The sequence below is a fragment of the Henningerozyma blattae genome, chromosome 6, assembly GCF_000315915.1.
Source record: "Henningerozyma blattae CBS 6284 chromosome 6, complete genome".
NCBI lineage: Eukaryota > Fungi > Ascomycota > Saccharomycetes > Saccharomycetales > Saccharomycetaceae > Henningerozyma > Henningerozyma blattae.
The window spans coordinates 211,983-232,497 of record NC_020190.1 but is presented as its reverse complement, the minus strand read 5'-3'; the positions used below and the strand labels follow the sequence as shown (position 1 = coordinate 232,497).

At 31.7% G+C, this 20,515-nt stretch overlaps 9 protein-coding genes across 9 annotated transcripts; 2 read left to right on the top strand and 7 right to left on the bottom strand.

The window, feature by feature from the left end:
• Nucleotides 1-875: 875 nt before the first annotated feature.
• On the bottom strand, nucleotides 876-1,457 carry RTG1 (Rtg1p; the record flags this gene model as incomplete). The annotated part of the gene is made up of 1 exon (XM_004181106.1): nucleotides 876-1,457. One exon carries the CDS (start codon nucleotides 1,455-1,457, stop codon nucleotides 876-878), a length of 582 nt encoding a protein of 193 aa, XP_004181154.1.
• Nucleotides 1,458-2,041: 584 nt separating this feature from the next.
• Nucleotides 2,042-4,603, bottom strand: NAT1 (peptide alpha-N-acetyltransferase complex A subunit NAT1; the record flags this gene model as incomplete). Its single annotated transcript, XM_004181105.1, has 1 exon — nucleotides 2,042-4,603. One exon carries the CDS (start codon nucleotides 4,601-4,603, stop codon nucleotides 2,042-2,044), a length of 2,562 nt encoding a protein of 853 aa, XP_004181153.1.
• A 377-nt stretch (nucleotides 4,604-4,980) lies between these two features.
• INP54 (phosphoinositide 5-phosphatase INP54) lies at nucleotides 4,981-6,075 on the bottom strand (the record flags this gene model as incomplete). The annotated part of the gene is made up of 1 exon (XM_004181104.1): nucleotides 4,981-6,075. The coding sequence occupies one exon, from the start codon at nucleotides 6,073-6,075 to the stop codon at nucleotides 4,981-4,983; it is 1,095 nt and encodes a 364-aa protein (XP_004181152.1).
• Nucleotides 6,076-6,449: 374 nt separating this feature from the next.
• On the bottom strand, nucleotides 6,450-7,721 carry SLM3 (tRNA-5-taurinomethyluridine 2-sulfurtransferase; the record flags this gene model as incomplete). The annotated part of the gene is made up of 1 exon (XM_004181103.1): nucleotides 6,450-7,721. One exon carries the CDS (start codon nucleotides 7,719-7,721, stop codon nucleotides 6,450-6,452), a length of 1,272 nt encoding a protein of 423 aa, XP_004181151.1.
• Nucleotides 7,722-8,151: 430 nt separating this feature from the next.
• On the top strand, nucleotides 8,152-9,551 carry ARP2 (actin-related protein 2; the record flags this gene model as incomplete). The annotated part of the gene is made up of 2 exons (XM_004181102.1): nucleotides 8,152-8,173; nucleotides 8,398-9,551. The coding sequence occupies 2 exons, from the start codon at nucleotides 8,152-8,154 to the stop codon at nucleotides 9,549-9,551; spliced, it is 1,176 nt and encodes a 391-aa protein (XP_004181150.1).
• Nucleotides 9,552-9,927: 376 nt separating this feature from the next.
• Nucleotides 9,928-12,870, bottom strand: MPS1 (serine/threonine/tyrosine protein kinase MPS1; the record flags this gene model as incomplete). Its single annotated transcript, XM_004181101.1, has 1 exon — nucleotides 9,928-12,870. The coding sequence occupies one exon, from the start codon at nucleotides 12,868-12,870 to the stop codon at nucleotides 9,928-9,930; it is 2,943 nt and encodes a 980-aa protein (XP_004181149.1).
• Nucleotides 12,871-13,492: 622 nt separating this feature from the next.
• CRT10 (Crt10p) lies at nucleotides 13,493-16,198 on the bottom strand (the record flags this gene model as incomplete). The annotated part of the gene is made up of 1 exon (XM_004181100.1): nucleotides 13,493-16,198. The coding sequence occupies one exon, from the start codon at nucleotides 16,196-16,198 to the stop codon at nucleotides 13,493-13,495; it is 2,706 nt and encodes a 901-aa protein (XP_004181148.1).
• A 939-nt stretch (nucleotides 16,199-17,137) lies between these two features.
• Nucleotides 17,138-18,583, bottom strand: APM4 (Apm4p; the record flags this gene model as incomplete). The annotated part of the gene is made up of 1 exon (XM_004181099.1): nucleotides 17,138-18,583. The coding sequence occupies one exon, from the start codon at nucleotides 18,581-18,583 to the stop codon at nucleotides 17,138-17,140; it is 1,446 nt and encodes a 481-aa protein (XP_004181147.1).
• A 303-nt stretch (nucleotides 18,584-18,886) lies between these two features.
• PRS5 (ribose phosphate diphosphokinase subunit PRS5) lies at nucleotides 18,887-20,227 on the top strand (the record flags this gene model as incomplete). Its single annotated transcript, XM_004181098.1, has 1 exon — nucleotides 18,887-20,227. One exon carries the CDS (start codon nucleotides 18,887-18,889, stop codon nucleotides 20,225-20,227), a length of 1,341 nt encoding a protein of 446 aa, XP_004181146.1.
• Between the last annotated feature and the right edge of the window lie 288 nt (nucleotides 20,228-20,515).

Genomic DNA, 20,515 nt, shown 5'->3' with positions numbered 1-20,515 from the left:
CTATAAAAGTTACAGGTAACGTATATGTCGGACTTGTAGTAAGTACCCTTTTAAAAAAATTTGGTAGGTTTTTAGATCTTATAGGGAATCTATTTTTATTCACTTTTTTTTATATAATTAGCAACTCGTTTTTTTTTTTCATTTCTCATGAAATAGAAAATGCGAAAAAAAATAAAAAAAAATCTTATTGCGGGGATGACAGTAATTAATATTATTAAAAAAAGTAATAAAATAATGCATTAATCTTATATAAATATTTAGATTTTCAGAATATTAAGTAGATATTATTCTGGTAATTTCTTCTAAAAACTATGTATCTCCATTGGGTAGTAATAACTAAATATTTGGAGGTAGGCGTTGTGGGCGGCTAGTATACATATCTAGATCAAAAGAATTATTTTTGTCGTCAAAATTTTTTATAGTTACAGGTGTTTTCATAGGGGCGTTAGTATTCTACTATACCAGTAGACATCTAGATATTATTCATTTTTGTCGTTGTAGTTGTTCAGTTGTGAATATTGTTCTATTTTCACCAAATAAATATTTTGTTGTTCCATTTAATTATATAGTATAAGACCGGCAATACCTTATATTTTGAATTATTAAAGGGACAACGGAGTATTTGTGAATATCCTCCCTTTTGATACACAATTAGCCAACCAAAATTTAGTGTTTAAAAAGGTGAGAAAAGAATAGAATACAAAGCACTAAATGGTATTAGGTTTTGAAAAAAAAAAAGAAAAAAATAAACTAATGGAAGAACCAATTCATTAGATTATTACGTATAGGTCATTAAAAGAATCAATAAGAAAACAAAAAAAAATTAAATATTTCATATATTAATATCCAAAGTTGTTATACTACCATTCGCCATTCTATGGATTACTATATGTGCCATACCCTCCATACTCTGCCTTAGTTTCACCTCCGGCCAAATACGTAGTATTTTTATTATTGCTACCAGAATTGGCATCACTTTCGCTTAAAGGACCAACACCAATCTTAGCTAACATTATTTCTGCACTTGTATTCTCAAGATTAATATCATTAATTATTATTCCTGTCTTTTTACTCAATTCTTGGATTTTTAACATTAGATCTATTTCGGCTCTGTTTTTCTTGTCAACTTCATTTTGTAGATAAGTTATGTATTCTACTGCCTGTGTCAGTATCTGTCCTTTATTAGGCTTCCCATCCTTTGTACCTGTACCTTTTAATTTTATATTTAGGTTATCATCTTGTAAGCTACAATTAGATTCTGTAGGGTTTATATTATTGTTACTTGTGCCGCTCGCATTAGAAATGCTATTATTCTTGTAGTATTCTTGGAAAAAATCAGAAGGAATCAACGTCAGTAACTCTTGTATCTTAGAGTTTATATTATCTCTTCGTTGTCTATCCACTCTGTTTGTTGAGGTTGATGTAGCAGAGGAGATTGAATTTGGAACAGATGCCATTTTGCTTTGATTAAACTGCTTTATAAACTATTAATTACGTAAAATTATGGTCTTGTATCACTATAGTCTTGTCACTGTTGTGCTAGTTTATTGATAAGTAGCTCTAAATCTTAATAATTCTAAGATTTGCAGATTCTGAGTCAACTCGGCCATCGAGTTTTAATCCTCGGGTTTTCCGTTCAAGTTCATGACAATCGACATTAAAACACGAGAAATTAAGGTTCTAACTATATCTTGAAACAAATAATCTTGAAGTCATACTATAAAGAAAAAGTAAATTATTTCATTCTATCGAATTGTAAGAAAAGATAAACTTCTTTATATTGTAAAATATTTTGTCATGAAATTTTTTTAATATTTTTTACTGGATATCCTTATGTAATTCGAACCTCCAGGAAATTCATAGTTTATTTAATTGGGAAACAAGAAAAAGGAAAAAATAAATTAAATGGTAAGATTATAATTATGAATTACTAGTGCATGCCATCCTTTACATAATTATAAAATTCATGGAAACTTTATAAAGTCTTGAATATGTAAAAAAAAATAAAAATCTATTAAATAATCATATTAGTATCAAAATATTATAATTCGTATTGCAAGACCATGTTTTGTTGTTGTGGTTCTAACTTGGCACTATAGTTCAGAATTAAGTCAGATATATTTGAGTCATTGCCCCTTAGATAGTGTTTTAATAAAACCAATGAGATTAAGTTATGGATTTTATAGTTATCTTGGAAATATTTCATCCAATCAAATTCATTATTGTTGATTTCATTGATAGGAAACTCGGAAATTTCTGTTTCAAGGCCCTTCAAGGCAACTTTTTTGGCAAGGGAATCAAAGGAAGAGTTTTCCCTGGCAGCTTGGCCAAGAATAATGGACAATGAGCCCACAACATCGATTGACTTGCCAAAACGTTTAGAATATTTACTAATAGCTCCCAAACACAAAGCCAGTTTTCCTTCTCTATAATGGTATTCAAATTCAAGAATATTATTCTTTGCATAATCCTGGACTTGCTTATTATATTTAGTATAGAAAAGATTAGCAAATTCGGTCAAAGGTTCTTTGGAATCAATTAATTTTTTACCGTAAACATCTTGATCTTGCTCACTTGTGTATGCAGCAACAAATTTTTTCTCATCTTCTTTACGCTTATTCAAAGCCGCTATTTCCTTTTTGACTCTTTTATTCATTTTAGTTGAATTTTTATTTTCTTCTTCATTTGCAACAAGCTGTTTATCTTCGATTAATTTATCATGTAAGCCAAATTGAATCTTAGATGCACCCACCATTGCACGAACATACATTGGCTGAGTGAAAATGGTATTGCCCCATTGAATCATCTCCAAATAAGCTCTTGGGGTACCCTTTCTCATACAGTAAGAATGGAAATCTAATTGGTCATCATCAAACTGGTCATAGATCTTGGAGATAGCTGCAAATCTTTTCAACGACAACCCTTGGTATTTCTTAACAGTCCATTCTAATTCCCTCAATTCGCTTTCTAATTTGGCAATATTTTCACTTTCTTCTTCATTTGGAGTTTCATTAGCTAATAGTTCTACTAATTTAGCCTTTTCAATATGAAGTTTTTCCCTCTTCTCAATAAATAATCTATAATATGCTTCTGCTTGTTCCACAATAAACCAAGAAACTTCGACCAGATGCAAATCTTTAATACCATTTGGTGAATCATCATTCTTAGTGAATAATGAAGCGATTTCTACAGCTTTATCGATGTTATTGGCCCTTAAGAAATACTTGACAGTCTTGGTATTAATAAATCTATCTTGTAAATCTAATTGCCTACCTTCTTCTAAAACTCCAGCAGCATCATCTAATAGGCCTAAATGCTTTAAGATACGACCTTTCAAGATGTAAAATTCCACAATAGTAGGAGAATGAGACAGAGCTTTTTCAATGAATTCTTGGGCTTTATTAAAGTCTTTCAAGAATAAATAATGATGAGTCAAATAATAACAAGTCCAAATATATGAAATCGGAGATTCTTTTGGATCAATTGTTTCCAAATATTCAATAACAATTTTTTCTAATATTTTAGCAATAAATGATCTTGATCTATATAAAGGTTTCACATTAGAGAAAGTAGCTGGAACACCGCGCCTCAATAATGGTAAAACATATTTTTCAAGATTTTTTGTTAATTCAACTTCATCTGTAATAAAAGTTAAAGGAATAAATTTTGGAGGTTCGCATCTTGGATAAAATGTTTCCAATTTTTCATATAAAGCCTTCCTTAATTTGTTATCATTCTTAATATTTAATGCAACTTCTAATAAGTTATAGTATTTGAAATTGTCAGGATTTCTCTTAATTAAAGTTCTGTAAACAATTGATGCTTCTTTAAAATTACCCATCTTCATATAAATAGATGCCTTTCTTTCTAATACAGCAAATTTATCATAAATATCCTTTTCATTTTCAACCAGATGTTTTAATACATTGGCTAATCTACTTTTATCACTACCTGCAGATCTGTACATAATATCATTTTTATAAATGATACATTCATTATTTTCATACATTTCAGTTTGACCTAATTTGCCAGCTGCCAATTTTTCAAATTGAGATAAAGTATTGACAGCTTGATGATATTCACCATTAATATCTTGAGCTACAGCATAGGAAGTCCAATTAGCACGGTAACCCATGTAATTTTCCCAATAGCGTTTTCTTGATTCTAAAACAGCCTTGAAATCGCCAACTTGTGATTGTAAAGTGGATAGATCTCTATAAATTTGATAGTTTTTCGAACCATTGTCTAAACTTGCTTGAAACCATTTGATAGATTCTGAATATTGCTTAGTGGATCTCATGTAAATACCAATAACATGGCAGCATATGGCAGATGCTTCGGTACCGTTAATCTTACTCAAAGCATTGTTTACAAATACTTTGGCTTCGTCTTTTTCACCCAGGTAAAACAGATCTAGACCTTTTAATACCAAAGAATCAACGTGGTTGTGGCTTTTTTTCAATACTCCATCCAAAAGTTTAATTGACTTCTTATAATTTTTGGATTCATAAAGTTTCAACGCTTCTAAGAATACTGTTGTATCTTTGGCTTTCCCGATACTTGGTGCAGTTTTTGGTCTAGGACCACCTCTACGTCTTGACATGGCCTTTATTCTTATTAATTATCTTGAGAATGAATTTGAAGAAAGTATTTCCTTTAATTAATAGAGTAGTTCTTATTTTTTTTTTTCGTTTTTATTTTTTTTTTTCACCTCTTTTCACTTTCCAACGACAATCGAAATTTTCAACGCTTTAAAACATCCCATCCATATTTAGTCAAATAAATTTGATCTAACCTTCGAGAATTAATCAATAAAATATCAAAGAAACTCAGAGGAGAATTTATCGCTTCTCATCTTTACTGTTCATAATATTCAAACAAAATATCTATTAAATAGTTTATTTACAAAAATGGGTATATATATAAAACTATCCTAATAAACCGATCCCAAACTAACCTTATTCCCTTGAAAAAAAAAGTTTAAAACAATAACGCATATAATAGGACTAAAGTAATAACTATCATTATTGAACCAATTATTGGATGCCTTTGAATAAACCAATCACCATACCCAATGATTGGATCTGATATCTTACTCAAGTCTATAGAACTACCGTATTGCTTTCTTATTTGGATAGGAGCAATGTCTTGAACTCCAAGTTGAACTTCAATGGTTAAATTGACTGGTTGATGATCTGTGAATCTTAATTCTTCTGTTCTTGGAATGGCAAAATATTTTGTCCTAGTTGGAGTTTTATAATGCCTGTAAAATATACGGTCACACCAAGAAGGGATTCTTTTTGTTGAATATTCATTTGATTTTGTATTCTTTATTGAATATTTATAAGTTGGAGGGAAATTAATCTTAGCTTCCTCAAACCCTTGGAAAAGCATATTTTCTTGTTTTAAAATATTTAATTCATCGTGGGATGTTAGAACTTTTTCAATAATTGCACTTTCAGAAAAATCATATATTGGTTTATTGGATCTGAAATTCAAATCGCCAAAAAAGAAGAGATGGCTACTTTGTAATGTTCTCATTCTAAATGTTGAATCGCAATGAGACATTATATGATTGTAATCATCTATTCTTTCATTAAACTTGCCCTTGTTAGCAGCCAAGTGGTTACATATAAAAATGAAAGTATCATCTCTTGTGTCGTCTTTTAAATCAATGGAAATGGCCGCACCACCTTTTAAACTCGAGCCTAGTTGGCCTCTTTTACAAGAGGTTAAGAATTTTTGGCCAATATCAATCGATTTTTTGGTCAATATTACTAGGCCAAGAGTGCCTAAATGATTTGAAGCAGCCACTTGATATTCTATTCCAAAAACATTACCTAAAATGGTTTGAGCACATTTTCCAATATTATCGAATATCAATTCCATGTAATCTGGGAATGATCCCATCCAAATCTCTGTCAATTCTTGAAACCCTAATACACAAATATCATTACATTGATCATCTGGAATCAATTTCTCAATAATCGGAGTTAATTTCGATACTTTATCATAAGGCAACGCCTTGCCACAATTAAACGAAGTTATTGAAATTTTCCAATCTGCTTGCCCCATTATTGTTCTTGTTTGATATAGATAGGTAATGTAGTTTGTTGGTTTTTTTATTTTGAGACTACTTTTCTATTTTTTTTATCTTTTTTTTATTTTCATAGATATATATATATTTAGAGCTAAAATAGGTAACTTTAATTTCATAGACTCGCTTACTGAATCTTCTTAGGAAGAATTTATAACAGTTGACACATATTAAATTTAGCCAGAATAAGCGAAAGTGACTGGAAGATAATGCAGTTGAAATGTTTATTTACAGGAACCTTATATATAGAGAGAGATATTACTGCTCTAAAACTAGAAGCAGTAGAGAATATATAATATACAATTGCAATATTAATGTTAAAAACAAATTGCCATATATATATGCATGTATATTACAGAACACTAGTAATAGCACCACTCCCAAGAACTGCCTGGTTCCAGTATATGCAGCAATATTGGCCTGGTGCAATAGCTCTTTGTGCGTGTGACAAGGTAAGTTGGATAGAATACGGTTGATACGAGTCGTCACTTGGAGAAGAATGTATGGTAGCGAATTTAATAGGCACCGGATCTTGAAGAGATCGGTACTGCATTTTTAGAGTACCCTTTGAGCACTCAGTCTCAAACCATTCCTTAGTGAAGCCTACTATTAATGGTTTAAATGACTGAACCTTCAAAGTATCATGATACAATTCGGGATTGTTGTTCCCTTTTACTATGACAATTTCATTTTTATCTATTATTTTGTCACTAACAAACCAAGTCCCTTTGTATTGAGGATCACTCTGTGGCATAGATATACCAACTTTCTGGCCTATTGTGTATGACCAAATCCCTTGATGTTTACCCCAAACTTTCTTCTTATTAGTAGATTTATCTATCGTAATGATATCACCTGGGTTGTTGTCTAAATAATGCTTTAAGAAATTTTTAAATTTGCCAGTTTGTGAATTGTTGACAAAGCAAATACCTTGTGAATCAGGTCGAGAAGAGTTTGGTAATCCAAGCTGTCGAGCATATTCTCGTACTTCTGGTTTCGTAAGATGGCCTACCGGTAATAATAATCGCCTTAAGGCAATAGGATTGATTTGTGATAAAAAATAACTTTGATCTTTTTGTTTATAATATGATTTCAAAAGATGCAACGATCGCTCAGATTTCCCACCAATATAATCTAAGACTCTTGAATAATGACCTGTCACTAGCCAGTAATTATCTTGACCATATTTATTATCCAAATATTCAGTTAATCTACCAAACTTAATAAACCTATTGCATCCGATATCTGGATTTGGTGTGATACCCATCTTATAACTATTCAGCATTGGCTCAAAAACATCTATCCAATAATCAGATTCAAAATTCACCTTCTCCATCGGTATCCCTAAAAATTCTGCCACTTTAACAGCTTCTCTCCAGTCTCTATTGTAGCATGGTTCTTCCCTAGGATCACTCAAAGACTGACTCTTGGACCAATTTTGCATATAAATGGCTCTTGTATTAGGGTATATCGTAGAATACAAAGAAGCTGCAAGAGCAGAGTCAACACCTCCAGATACCGCAACTACTACATTATCAAACTTGCTGGGTATTCTCTGAGCTTTATACCCATCAAGAGTTCTCTTCCCAATGGTCTCTAAACATTTAGTGCTCCATGATGCCATTTGTAACGCTAATTGGTTGTATTTTATCTCTGTGGAAAACTTGAAACTGTAGGGATTCAATATGTACCGGCCACAATTTGAAATACGCCAACGTACTGAACAATCCTACGTCTAGAGGCCTGTTCTGTAGTCCTGATCTCTATTTTGTGACTATTTATTTTGGATGATGCTTATTACTTATATACTATTTCTGAAAAAATATCACGCCGCACGACTCTCAAAAGGGGCGAACTGAAATTTCACTTTGCTCGAAATAAGTTTCAACACGAATTGAATAAAGGATTTGAAAATTGAAATAAAGGTTAAAGGTTAGATATTATTATAAAGGATCAAGAGTCTATAGACAAAGGCATTTGTCCTGTTCGCAAGATCATATAGTCATCCATATACAAGGAAAAAAAATACTCTATTATAAAATACACGACTCACAATGGATCCTCATAGTCCAATTGGTATGTTATTTGTTACTATAACCTTAGGAATCCGGCAAAGCCCTTTTTATGATTTTATGCTTTTTTCTATAGGTGGTTTATTATGATATATATATTCTTGTAGATATATCTGTATTTCCACACTTAATGATCATTTTACTAACTAAATTGCAAATTTAATATGAGAATATTTCAATTGGCTAGGCCAATTAAGTTCCTGCTCAAATTTGGTCTTTTAAAAACAGTCTTAGATCAAGGTACAGGTTTCGTTAAAATAGGGCGTGCTGGTGAAAATTTCCCAGATTATACTTTTCCCTCCATTGTTGGTAGACCTATTTTAAGAGCCGAAGAACGTGGTACAATCTCCACACCTTTGAAAGATATTATGATTGGTGATGAAGCAAGTGAAGTTCGTTCATATTTACAGATCTCTTACCCCATGGAAAATGGTATTATAAAGAATTGGACAGATATGGAATTGTTATGGGATTATGCTTTTTTCAATCAAATGAAATTGCCAACCACTTCAGGTGGTAAAGTTCTTTTAACTGAACCACCTATGAATCCAGTTAAAAATAGAGAAAGAATGTGTGAAGTTATGTTTGAAAGATACGATTTTGGCGGAGTTTACGTGGCTATTCAAGCCGTTTTAGCATTATACGCTCAAGGGCTATCATCAGGTGTTGTTGTGGATTCAGGTGATGGTGTTACACATATTGTTCCAGTTTATGAATCAGTAGTATTGAATCATTTGACCAGGAGATTAGATGTTGCAGGTAGAGATGTTACTAGACATTTAATCGATTTACTATCACGCCGTGGTTACTCGTTCAATAGAACTGCTGATTTCGAAACAGTTCGTCAAATTAAAGAAAAAGTTTGTTATGTTTCTTACGATTTGAATTTAGATACAAAATTAGCAAGGGAAACAACCACCTTAGTACAAGAATATGAATTACCTGATGGTAGAATTATTAAGGTAGGTCAAGAAAGATTCGAAGCTCCAGAATGTTTATTCCAACCAGACTTGGTAGATGTAGAATCTCCAGGTGTTGGTGAATTATTATTTAACACAATCCAATCTGCTGATATCGATGTCAGAAGTTCTTTATATAAAGCTATTGTCCTGTCTGGTGGTTCAAGTATGTATCCAGGGTTACCATCAAGATTAGAAAGAGAATTGAAACAATTGTGGTTCACTAGAATCTTAAAGGGTGATGCTGAAAGATTAGATAAATTTAAAGTCCGTATTGAAGATCCTCCAAGGAGAAAACATATGGTCTTCATCGGTGGGGCTGTTTTGGCTAATATCATGGCTGATAAAGATCATATGTGGTTGTCAAAACAAGAATGGCAGGAAAATGGGGCTGCTGCACTGGCTAAATTTGGTCCAAGATAATGAAATTGAAAAATCAAAATTTACTCCTTATTTAATTCAAGCTGTATTTTTTTTATTATCCATCGTTATCGTCATCATCATCTCATCTTTTTTTAACGGTTATGGGATATTTAAATATATATGTACGTACTTACTTATTACCTTAGTTATTACATGATATATTACATTGATTTATATTTACGGTTGTAATAGAAATGAACTTAGATATATTTTAGTATATTAGCTTGATTTACCCAATAATGACCAGATAATATCCCATTATAATGATAATTAATGATCGATTTGACTTGATCTCTATAAAAATATATAATATATATGAATAAATTAAAAAAAAAAAAAGTTAATGCATACCCTTACCATGTGACTTTCGCACTGTCTATAAGATGAATTCTCGTAATCTATTCAAAACATCATCACTCATTTTTTCTAACTCTTCATTAGAAATATTTTTGCGGTCAATTCCATACCTAACAGAATTTTTAATCAAATCTTGCAAAAAGAAAGGGGTGACCATAATTGGTGAAAAAAATGGGTTATTTAATAATTCTTCGATAGTAAATCTCTTAGAAGGATCTCTGTAAAGGCACGCTTTCATGGTGTCTATCGCAGATCTTGGAATAGGTTCATTATTTGGTGTAAACTCGGGATATTTAATTTCAACTTCAGGATTCATAATAGCTAATAATCGATTTTGGCCCTGATAATGACCATAAGGAGGTTTACCATAAAACATTTGATACAGTATACAACCACATGACCAAACATCAGAAGGTTTACCAACTTTCCATCTATTTACTGGTTTCTGGGCATTCTCATTTTCATTAGATGTTAAATTCATTGAAACTAACGCTTCGGGTGCCATATAATTTGGAGTACCAATTTGACATTCACGATATATATTAACTGTATGATCTGGGACAGCGTTTGCAATACCAAAATCGATGATTTTTAAAACACTACCAACTAAAACAAAATTAGCAGGTTTTAAATCAGAATGAACAATATCGTTATTATGTACTACTTGAACACATTTAAGCATTTCACGAGAATAGTATCTAATAAACTCCAAGTCTAAAGGTTGTTTAGATCTTTGATGCAATATTCTTGAAAGATCAAGATCACCACATTCCATAATTAGATGTAAAGTCCCATTTTCCATCTTATAATCAAATAATCTTACAACTCTTTCTTCATGTTCAAGTTTCTTCAATAATTCAATTTCTCCTTTAAATCCTTCTATACTTGAATCATCAAATTCATCAAATAAAACTCTTTTTAATGCATAATATGAATTTTTCGGTCCCTTTACCTTGTAGACTTTAGATGAGCCGCCTCTGCCTAATAATGCTACTTTTTCATATTCTATATTATTTACAATGATTATTGGTTTTTGGTAATTATGTATCTTCGCCTCTGGTTCAATTATTTCTACTTTTTTTCTTACCTGTTGAGGTTGAGGTTGTGACAGTGAAGGTATGAAATGTGGTGGAGGCCTTACTGGTGGTTGTGATGAAGGGAGGTGGTCTATATCTTGCATCGGATTATTATAGTCTGCTAGAGCACTCTTGGAACGATAGTTAATTCTATTTGCACTAGACGGGATTCTACTGTTGCTTTCAAGAACTGAAACATCCATCTTATAATTATCAGTGGTTTTAGATCTTTTGTGTTCTCTGGAAGGAGAGGCATATCCAGATCTTTTATTAATATCAATTGAAGTTAAAGCTGTTCTTCTATTCTCTGTATAACGATTACTAGAATGTAAATCTTCGCTGCTATTTTGTCGGGAAATATACTTTATAGCATTATGTCTATTATGAATATTATCTATTTCACTGCCAAAGGACCCAAGTCTATTACGAGTTTGTCCTGATTTTGAATTATTCTCTTTATCAATTCGGAATTTTTTTTCATTACTAAATGGTGGATCGATATCTTCCAAGAAGACATTTCTTGTAGAAACAACTGGCGATGACAAATTTTTCCTAGAAGATTTCCCCATGGGCGAAGTATCTGTATTATTTCTGTTTGCTCTTGCAGTGGGTAATGAATTATCTTTTGTATAATTTTTTGTTCTATTAATTTTATGCAAATTATCATTATTAGTATTGTTAGCATCAAATGAATTAAACCTATTGTCACTTAGTTTAATTGAACCGTTGTTTGTCGAAGAGGTAGAATTAGTCATTTTGTTGCTAAGGATCATTCTTGATGTACTTCTTTGTTTTAATACTGCCTTTCTATTTTCTTCTCTTTGTTTTTGTAAGTATGCTTTATTTAATTTTGGAAGTTCAGATGGAGGTAAGTCATGCTTTCTCCAATATTGCATTGGGTTTAATCCGTTGAATTCAATTGAAGAATAATCTGAGATAATAGGTTTAGAGTTATGGTTATAATCATTACTAATAGTAGCATCATTGTTATTGCGGTTAGTAAGTTTAGTATTTATATTTGTCTCTGTTGTGGCAATTCGGAGTGGAATATTTTCAATTGAGCTATGTATGTAGGATCTTCCTATATCAGTAGAAGTTGGTGGTTTTATTTCATCTAAGGGTAAGGTCCTCGTATGAGTATGATTGTTGATACTTTTATTTCGAAGGTTATTATTATTATTATTATTATTATTATTAGTAGTAGTAGTAGTAGTAGTAGTAGTAGTAGTATTATCATTATCATTATCATTATTATCATTATTTTGTCTGGCTTCAGGAGTATTTGTTGATAATGGCATAGAAGAATTAAAACTTTCATTAGTTAACAAAGATGATGTTCTTGATGCTGGTCCAAGGTTTCCTGCTTTTAAATTCTGTAACAATCGTCTATTTCGCTGTCTGGATGGTAGTTCTTCTCTTGATAACTGTTTCAGACTTCTGAATGTAGATTTGTTAGAGTCCTTTACTAGAGTATTATTTAAATCTTTTCCATTATTATCAGAATAAAGTGTAGTGACACTTTGATGATCATGCATACGTACGCTAGTCATGGTTGAGGTTGATGTCTGAGAATGTTCATCAGTATGGCCAAAGAGTGTGTTCGATGTATTATTAATATTGGTATTATTACGCCATATATTATGTTTATCGGTTTTAATTTGTAGAGAATCCTTAGATTCCATTACGTCTTGTTGATGCTGTTTATTATTCTGTTCCTCTTGATTAGATAGTAATGCCGACCCAAAATTACTCAATTTGGGAGGGCCTCTTTCTATATTATCTTCATCGTCTGAGTCATCCATATAGTTATGACTAGAAGTCGGTTCATTATCTTGGTTTGGTCTGGAGTGAATATTATTAGGATAAATTTGTATATTATGGGACATTCTAGATGTCTTAATCTATTTATTTTTTATGTGGATATTATTAATACGTTTAATAGAAATACATAAAAAAATGATATGATATGCTAAAAGGAAAGAATGTTAAATTGAGATGAGTTATATCACCGTAAGTAAAGATAAGTAAAGGAATGGTTTGTATGAACTGTGTAGATCCTTCAAATCTTCTTGTTACTTATCCGTGCCTCATCAGGTTTTTATTTTGTTTTTAATTTGGATCTCAAATCTCTAATTAGAAGCCGCGTATTTACCTTTCGGCAATGAAAAACACAAACATCTAGAGTTACCCGGTATTTGAAGTTTCACAGCAATATAAGAATATTTATTAATCTTATGGTAAAATACGAATAATTCTAGTCTGTTTGAAGTTAATGGTAATGGATATTATATTCTTAGGAAATTTCAAAAGAATAAATGGCACTATTTTTCGAAATTTTCTGATTTAAAAGGAATGTTATTAAGTAGCTGTGCCGAATAATTGATACTAAAGATAAATAAAATTATTTAGGGCATTTGTATGAGACTGTTCAAAGAAAAAACTTCTATTATTAAGATTTTGTTTTATTCAAGTTAGCAAGGCCATAGTAAATTTATACCTGGATCTAGTTTAAATTTTTGTTAGGTACGGGGTTTTGCCAGAAGCGATCTTGAATCTATATAAGGTATTACCAGGACCTGCTAGCACATATAGCATGGCGTATGGGGCCGTATTATTTCGTTCATTCTCTGGGATGTACATATAATCCATGCCCATTATATTCAGATAAGGTAGACGCAATTCATCACCAAAGCATTCATACATGTATTGGTTTAGACTTGCAAATGCACAGATATTGTCAGGTTCTCCAGGCGCTTGAGATTCCCAACCTTTAATATACTCTTGGCGGAATGAATAAATTCCATTATATTCTGTCAATCTTAAGATAGAAATTAAGCCAAGTTGTGAAGCAACAACGAAACAATTTAATTCTCTTATATGGCAAACAATATTGATTCTATTCATAGAGTTGGCCAATGCTTCCTCACATAGCACTGCGTCTTTTATTGGAAAGATATCATCTTTAGTGAACGAAGTAATTGCTAATGGATTGGCCTTCACTAAATATATTTTAGTAGCTGTGGTAACAAAGAGAAAATCGTCATCTAAATCACTAACTTCATAGCCAGATGAAATGTTTCCTGAAGAGCTTTTCATTATATAAAGAAGTCTACCAATTTTCATTTCATAATTTGTTAAAGCCCAATCTAATTGGCTACTTAATGGGCCTACTATGGGCTCATCAGTATCCCAAGGATCCTCTTCTTCTTCGGATTCCTCTTCAGAAAAACTCCCTTTGTCATAATCATAAGCATACATATGTGAATATTTTTTACTGAAATCAATCGTTTCATTATTTGCATAATATTCAGATTTAATTAATACTACACCTTTTGTAATTAAAGATTTCGGGTAGTATGTAGATTCTTTACAAATAAATTTTCTTGGTAGAACCATTCGTTTCCCATTGATACCTAAATTATAATGTGTTAATCTGGTATCTTCTATGGGAGTTGAAAAATGGAATTGATCTTGTGAGTTATAAGGTGTCGATGGAGGTTGGTTAGTCAAATCTTTCCAGTACTCCAAGAGGTAACCTTTTTTAGGAACTTTAACACGTTCTGGGTTTCCATTTGGGCTGGTTAAATAATAAAACTGTAACGGCGAACTTTTACCGACATATACCCTGGAAGTGGTACTATTAGTTACTGAAATATCAAAATCTAAAGGATGGCCCGATGAATTAAAGAATCCATTTATTTTTTTCCCTTCATCATCAAAAGCTGTAAAACGTAAATGAATGTCAGCCTTATGTTCCCATTTCCTAAAAGTTAAAGATAAATTTGAAACTGGGACAGGTATTTGAGTTGAAATTGCGCCAACTCCAAAATCACCAGAACGAGAAACCGATACTGGGCTTAATTCAAATAGTTTACTATCTTGAATTACCGAATATAGAATAGAATTCTTAAAGACTTTACAATAATTAGCGTTTAATAGTTCAAATTCGTTAACAGATTTGAAATCATTTTTCTTTAAGGGAGTTACTGACCAGCAATTTTCACCAAAAAATTGAGTATCTAATCCAATAACTCTTAATCTTTTTTTATTTTTGAAATATTTGACTTTTAATGTGGATGTATCACCGAATATTGTTGTATATGCAACTGTAACAAATCCATTCATATCTACAGAATTTGGTACGAAATGACAGCTGGGAACGTTATGCAAAGTCGGTATATCCTTTGAATATGATTCTAGATGATCTGTAAGATCTTGATCTCTTGGGATAGCAAATATACTCAAAACATGCATATTACTACCAGCAGCAATATAACTAACTTCTTCAGTATCAATAATATCAACACTCCAACAACTATCGGGTACTTTCACTACTAATAACGGCATAACCGTGAATATTGTATTGTCTCCTCTAGGGGTTCTATGGTAAGCATATTCAAATTTCTTAATTATTTTCTTGATATCATAAATAACCACTAATCCATTTGTTGTACATGTGCACAATACATTATTATTAAGAAACCTGCAAACTTTCATAAAATTGATATCAAATTTCCCATAATTGTCACCCAATACTTCTGGATCTTGTAAGGTGAAGAAAGGGGCGTTAGTGGTCCCAATATCAGGATAGTTATTGAACCAATCTGATACTTCGAATCTTGCTTTAAATTGAGTCACAAGTCTTTCTGATGGTAATCTATCAAGGATGTTAACAAACACACTATCATCATATGCAAAAAACGACCAGCCAGCATGAGTCACAAAAAGATTGTTTTTAAATTTTGGATAGCCAATATCTGTGAATGGTGGGAATAGATTTGATGCTGATAAACTATCGTCAATATAGAGACGTTCTTCTGGTGGTAATAGTAACAATGCAGGATCTTTTATACGGGTTGACGACCATACAGGTTCAACGTTATCATGCTGTTTTCTAATATGTTCAACGAAGCTTGTACCTTCTTCTGTTAGCAAAGGTGTTTTCCTAGAAAATGATTTTGAAATTTGAAGAATACGTTCGATGTCCTTCTCAATTTCAGGAAGAAATGCGGAATCTGATGGATGTTTACTGGCAATTACTCTCTCTGGTGTATCATCTCTTGATATAACTTTATGTCTACGATGATATGCCACCCACTCCAAATCATAACAATCAGGGTTCACAAACTTTTCACGAGAAAGGCCTCTAGCAGTTTGCCACACCCTCCACCAATCAACAGTACTAGGTAAAGAATAGGATGATTCAGATTCCATATTTTTTAACTAGTAAATATGCTCAGAATTAGCCGCTTGGTGGTAGGTAGTCACCATGAACGAGAATTAGTATCTTATCTAATGTCACTAAATATTGTGACAACACAATTTAACTATTTTTTTTCAATAATAATGAATGTAGAAATTCCGTTTTAGGGTTTCTATTAGAAACCTATCTTTTCGAAGATGTGCGCCTGTAACTTTTATCCGAACTCAAACGACAGTAAATGTAACTATCAATTTTCTATATGAATATATATGTGAAATGTATTTAAGAATGTTATTACTTTATTAATAGAGGTTGTTTTTTCTTATAACATGGCTAAACAATATATAAGGTAGTTTAGTTATAAATGTGTTCTTTTTTACTTATATTATATGAATGTTCATATCAATATGGTGACGCACTTTTATTACAATGTGATAACTTAAAATATCGATCCTAAAGTTTTGTTTTATTTTTCACTTTATTTCAGTTCTTCTCTCACAAATGCCTCATCGTCATAATTCACTTCTTTTTTAACTACAGGTGGCTCTATTAAATATTCTATTGATTACTTCTTGTTATCTTGTTGATAATTCTAAAAGCAGATGAAAGTTCTGCACAAAACAAGGTAAGTATAATTATATGAATTTCTAGACTCAATAAGGAAAAGATTATGAAGAATATATTAGATGAATTAATATATAAAAAAATGAATGAAATAACTGAAGGACTAAGAGTAACAACAAGAATTTTGCAATAGGAGATATTTACGAATATTTTCTTATAAGATTAGCCTTTCTCTCCTAATAGGGAGTTATCTACATCAAATAATACAGTAATATCCATTTCTCTTTTTTAATAGTACATTCAAGACACCACAAAAAAAAAGGTATGTTACATAGTATATATTGAAGATTAATATCTATCCTGAGTAAAAACAATTAAATTTCGTACTAATACCTGACCTCATATGATCCAGCAGCTGAAATGTATTTAATCCATTTTATTGTATTGTAGTGCATATTTTTTTCTTGAACTTTTAGATAACGAACGATTAGCCCCGTATTGCTAAACATCAAAACTTTAAAATCTAAAGACATAGGTGGCCTAGTCCATTGTTTTATCGATTGAGATGCGATTGATTGTGTTGGGACAGTCTGAGCATTTAAATGATTCTCTGTGGAGCCATTAAACCTATGAAAAGACCATACCATACAATTTTCCTCTGGAATAAATTTGCATTTACCATCAGATGCATTTATTTTACAATCTAGCGTCCCTGGTGGTACAGGTATACGAAGTACGACATTTTCTGCAGATAATTTACGAGGGAATAATGATTTTAATTTAATGGCATAAGATAATGCAGTACCATGAGATGTTAATGTCACTTGAGGGGTGATTCGAAATGGCAAATTTAAATTATTGCTTACATGATATTTCATTAATTCGAATTGGCCATCTGGAGGTATGAACCAAATTACATTATCCTTATTATATTTATCAAGTGCTACACATTGATGAAATTTAGAGCCCTCTAATATAACCCTATCACCACTTACATCTGGCATTGCATCTCTATTAGATGCTCTATCTTCATTGGTCCAATGGGCATTTTCACCTCCTTGTATCGTTGATAAATCATTCATGCCTATTTGACACATTGGCATTCCAGAAAGATGCGCAGTTATATCAATGGTACCATCTACATACGCTCTCAGTATATTATCATCTTTCCCAACCAGCACATTTATTTTTTCTATTACATTCACAATCATTTCATTCTTCTTATATTTTATATCTCGAGATCTCCAAGGAATGTTAGATGGTGAAAACTGTGATTCAAATTCTTGGGTGACTGATCTATTACTATTTCTACTTAAGAATTTGGGCATGCTTATTGGTGTAGAATTATGGCCTAAAGTTGTGACACTAGATGCCAGTATATCTGATCTATCTGCAGAGCTGGTTAAAACCTGTGCAGGTTTTAATGTCATTTTTCCTATAACTGAGCTTAATTCGGTATCCATAGGTAAACCATTCATACCTAGCGTTATATCCAGTAATTCATGGCATACAATAAATTCATCTTTTAGAATGTCTTCATGAGTTAACCCATACACCTCCATCAAACTATTAAGTTTATATAAATACTCCCAAATGGCACCACTATCTGCATTGCTTCGAGTGACAGCTACTAACCATAATTTACTACCAGCAGTAGTTCTAATAAAATGGAAAGTAGTTGATCCAAGTGTTAGAATTGGAGATCTAATATTATCATTATTGATAACTTGTACTCGAAAAATGTCGGAGATTGTTCTCTTAACAGAACTCTTGAATACTTTGAAAACTAATAGTTCACCACGAGGGGTGAAAATCATTACAGCATTGATCATCTTTTTGCAAAATTCTGGATAACAGTTCAATTGCTTACAGACAAACAACAATTGAAAGATTACGTAAAGGCTCTCTCTTTTTAGATCATTTTGTATATATTTTTGAAATTTCACTTAAAGCTTAAACAGACCGAATTAAAAAAAAAAAAAAAATAAAAAATAATACGATGAGCTGAAAATTTAAATAAGAATTATTATTATCTCGATTTTTCAAAGTATTTATTCATAAGTTCTATAACAGACATACCTATTAGAAGTATATCTAGTATACCTACAGAATTCTAAATATATTCTATAATTATCATGGGTGATATTGTTGTTTTTGGTGGGTCATCCCATCCAGAATTGGTCAATATGATATGTGAAAACCTTGGGGTTCCTTCTTCTAGAGTTGACCTAAGTAAGTTCTCTAACGGTGAAACAAACGTTCAAATTGGTGAATCTGTTCGTGAAAAAGATGTCTACCTTATTCAAAGTGGTTGTGGTCATGTTAACGATAATTTTATGGAACTTTTAATCATGATTAGTGCCTGTAAATCAGCTTCAGCCTCTCGTATTACTGCGGTCATGCCTTATTTCTGTTATTCAAGACAGCCAGATATCCCATTCACTTCTAAAGGTGCCCCATTAATTACTAAAGCTAATAAAAATTCTAATATTGAGGGTGATATTCTTTCTCCAGCTCCTTCTGCTTTAATGACACAACGACCAGGTTCAATGAGTCCATTTAAAGTTGCAGATGAAGAAGTACGAACCAGTACCAATCAAACTTTGAAAAAATCAGTTTCTGCTTCTCGTATTCCAATTGTTAGCAGTAAAAAAGATCCAAAAGGTACTGAGGCTAATGAAGCGTTTAACGCACAAAACGCTGGTTATAAATTATGGGTTGCCCAATCTGGTACTTTAATTGCTAATTTATTAACAGCTGCTGGTGCAGATCATGTTATTACTATGGATTTGCATGATCCACAATTTCCAGGTTTTTTCAATATCCCTGTTGATAATTTGTATTGTAGGCCGTTAGTTCAAAATTATATTCAACATCATATACCAGATTATAAAGATGCTGTTATTGTTTCTCCAGATGCAGGTGGTGCTAAGAGAGCTACTGCTATTGCTGATTCATTAGAATTATCATTTGCTCTGATCCACAAGGAAAGAAGATCTCAACTTTTAAAAGGTCCTCCTGATGCCACTTTAACCTCTGGTGGTGGGTTAAATGTTTCTACAACTCCATTGATTTCTAATTTAAATTCTACCGAAATTACTAATTCCCCATCAAAGTATATTCAAACTACAATGTTAGTTGGTGATGTTAGAAACAAGGTATGCATTATTGTAGATGATTTGGTAGATACATCTTACACTGTTACACGTGCTGCTAAACTATTAAAGGATCAGGGTGCTTCAAAAGTATATGCCATTGTTACACATGGTATTTTCTCTGGTGATGCCTTAGCTCGCATTGCTCAAAGTGAGATTGATCAATTTGTTATCTCAAATACTGTCCCACAAGATGAAACTATTTCTGCATTAGGTAAAGATAAAGTTGGTATTATGGACGTCTCTCGTGTCATTGGTGAAGCTATCAGAAGAATTCACAATGGCGAATCAATTTCTATGTTGTTTGAACATGGTTGGTAATCGTACTGATTATTATGTAACTTGTTCTTTTCTATATACTTTCAATTTTATTCTTTCTCATTTAAATTTATATTTATTTTATTACATTTCATTTAAGAAAAAAAGTTTTTATATGTTTACCATTTCGTTATGTATTATTTACAAAAATTACAAACATAAAAGTATTTAGAATGTCTTTTATGGCATATATGCAAACTACAAAAGTATATAGTAATTTTATCTTTATATAAGAAGTATACAAAGAGCTTAATAAAATCAATGATAAAATACATGAATAATTAGAAAAAT